General features: G+C 41.4%; 1 protein-coding gene across 1 annotated transcript; it reads left to right on the top strand.

The window, feature by feature from the left end:
- The first annotated feature begins 309 nt into the window (after positions 1 to 309).
- LOC141627527 (uncharacterized) lies at positions 310 to 1,125 on the top strand. The gene is made up of 2 exons (XM_074440770.1): positions 310 to 557; positions 624 to 1,125. Exons 1-2 carry the CDS (start codon positions 310 to 312, stop codon positions 1,123 to 1,125), a joined length of 750 nt encoding a protein of 249 aa, XP_074296871.1.
- The last annotated feature ends 1,885 nt before the right edge of the window (positions 1,126 to 3,010 follow it).

Here is a 3,010-nt window from a genome sequence, read left to right as displayed (position 1 = left end):
CTATCTTCCCCTCCTGTGCTTAGTCCACCTGTAGCCGGGTTACCATTGTTGCTGTATCTAACAGTTACGGATACTGCAATGGGTGCAATGCTAGCCCAGACAGTCGATGAAGAAGAAAGAGCAATTTACTAAATTAGTAAAAAGTTCTTAGAATACGAGATCAAGTATTTTTAATTAGATAAGACATGTTTGGCTTTAGTCTGGGCAACAAAGAAGTTACGACTCTACATGCTTAACCATAGTGTCTATGTTCACTCGAAGATGGACCCAATCAAGTGCTTATTTGAAAAACCAATTTTAAATGGCAGAATGTCAAGATGGACTTTAATGCTTTCTGATTTTGATCTAAAATATGTACCGCTAAAGGTGATAAAGGGCAGGGCGGTCGCAGACTTCCTGGCTGACAATCCAATAGAAGAAACCGAGGTTGTGGATACATGGTCGTTCCCCGACGAAGACATTGTCCATATAGAAAATGATACGTGGGACCTCTATTTTGATGGGGGAATCGAACTACAGAGGATACTGGATAGGAGTTCTACTCATCTCGCCAGAAGGCAAACATGTTCCAATTTCGATCAAGTTGGACTTCAATGTTACCAATAATGCTGCCGAATATGAAGCATGCCTACTCGGTTTGCACAGTGCTATCGAGTTGGGCATAAAAAAGCTTGTAGTACATGGGGATTTTTTATTGGTAATCAATCAAGTGGCCGGGACATGAAAACCCAAAGCGATAGCCTAGCTCCATATCAAGCAAGGATAGAGGAACTAGAGAAGTCGTTCGTTGATGTCAAATATGTTCACCTACCAAGAGACGAAAATCAGTTTGCCGATGCACTATCAAAGCTAGCTGCTCTAATCAATATGCCAGATCAGATGGATAGTATGCCACTGTGTGTCGAACAAAGGTCGTCACCAACTTATGTTAATGCAATCGAAGATGCGGAGGAAACCGAGGCTGAACCTTGGTATCAAGCCATTTTAAAATTCAAAGAATCAGAAGAGTATACACCCAACACAGATAACCGCGAAAACCGAGCTAATCGAATGCTAGCCGCCCAATTCATTAGAACCAGCGATGGACAGTTGTACAAAAAGACCACACCAAACATTCTTCTGTGATGCTTAGACGTGCCAACTGCAAAAAGAGTTATGGAAAAAGTCCATAACGGTGAGTGTGGTCCACACATGAATGATCATATGATAGTCTCTTAAATTATGAGGCTAGGATATTATTGGACCACGATGGAAACAGATTGTTGCAAATACGTCAGGCATTGCCGTAATTGTCAAATCTTTGCAAACGTGCAACATGTGCCGCCATCACTGTTATATACTTTGACGTCACCGTGGCCTTTATCGACATGGGGAATCGACATCATCGGGAAATTCAACCCATCTGGAACAGGTGGACATTGCTTCATTCTAGTTGCCATCGACTATTTCAGGAAGTGGGTAGAAGTCAAATCATATAAGGTGCTAAATGCGAAGCAGGTAGCAAAGTTCGTTCAGAATGAAATCATTTGTAGATATGGGGTGCCACATGAGTTCGTTAGCGACCGTGGCACTCACTTCTAGGCCAAAACCGCTGTAATACTTGAAAAGTATAAAATCATGCACCACAAGTCGTCGTCTTACTGACCAAAGACAAATGGCGCGGTGGAAGCCGCTAATAAAATGATCACTGTAATTCTCAGAAAGATGACTGATAATTATCACGAATGGCCATAATAGATACCTTTCGCATTATGGGGATATAGGACGTATATTCGAACCACCACGGGCACAACTCCGTTCTATTTGACATATGGGATGGAAGCAGTTTAGCCTATCGAATTAGAGATACCCTCTTCGAGAATTCTGTTAGAAAGCCAGGTCCCAGAAGCTGACTGGTTGCAAGCTAGATATTATTCCTTGGTCATGCTCGTCGAGCGGCGATTAAACGCATTACACCATGTTCAGCTCTATCAGAAAAGGATAGAAAGGGCATTTAACAAGAAGGTGAAGCCTCGACGAATCAAAGAGGGAGATTTAGTTCTGAAATCCATTCGCGCTCTGCCACCGATTGACCCGAGGGGTAAATTCAAACCAAACTGGACTAGTCCTTATTTGGTGAAGAAGATATTGTCTGGAGGTGCTGTTACATTGACAGATTTGGATGGGAATGACTTCGCGAATCAAACGAATTTGGACCAACTGGAGAAATACTATCCTTAGAACACATTCTCAATGTCATAAAATAAAATTTTGAATTGTAGTGCTTTCAGACGAGTCTTGGCCGCGACACTTTGCTTCGCTGCTTATGCGTTATAAACTAAGAATTGTATCGCATTTGTTTTTTGTGGAACTACGAGTTCGGTTTGATTCTGTTGACAACAGATACATAGGCAAATCTTTCAAAGAGTACAACCGACCATTTTTAATAAATAAAATTTCATGCAGAAACTGGGAATTTTAATAAAAAAAAAGTTTTTATTTTATTAGAATCAGGCGATGCCCATTACAATTTTTTTCGAAAAAAACAAGCGACAAACAATAAATTGTAGTATTAAATAATAAATAGTAGTCAAAGACTCATACATCTTTCCTTTCCCCTTTGCATTTGTCATGATATTTGATGTCGGCGGCCTCATCCTTTTGCAACAGCTCTTTGTCTAAGATAGATCTGGCAGTAACCCATTCTGTGTAAGAAGGGGACACCCATGTTCTCTGGGGATGCTCAACTACATACCAAAGGCGCCTCTGAGGCCCCCTTTGAAGCCAATTGACACATATAGCAGAATTCAGCTCCTTTGCTCGTCCTAGGACATCATCAAATTTTGGGATCACCTACCTATGACCCATCTCGCGCAGGACACAGTCAGAGTAAATATGAGTAGATCGCTCTAAACCTAGCAATTATAGGTGCCTTGTTCTGTTATCATCCGGAATAGTAGTAAAAGAGGAAAGGCAAAACCAAGGCATAAACCAGCAGATGGACGACCGCTCTCTTCCATCATCTTGCCTT

The sequence above is a fragment of the Silene latifolia genome, chromosome Y (assembly GCF_048544455.1).
Source record: "Silene latifolia isolate original U9 population chromosome Y, ASM4854445v1, whole genome shotgun sequence".
Classification (NCBI taxonomy): Eukaryota; Viridiplantae; Streptophyta; class Magnoliopsida; order Caryophyllales; family Caryophyllaceae; genus Silene; species Silene latifolia.
Note: the sequence above shows the minus strand (reverse complement) of the source record. Positions and strands in the feature narration are given on the sequence as shown.

Excerpts from the sequence above, each read along its gene's own strand:
- LOC141627527 (XM_074440770.1), top strand. The coding sequence starts at position 310 with ATGTCAAGATGGACTTTAATGCTTTCTGATTTTGATCTAAAATATGTA. Across the intron at positions 558-623 it reads TCTACTCATCTCGCCAGAAG|CATGCCTACTCGGTTTGCAC; the intron begins GCAAACATGTTC and ends CCGAATATGAAG.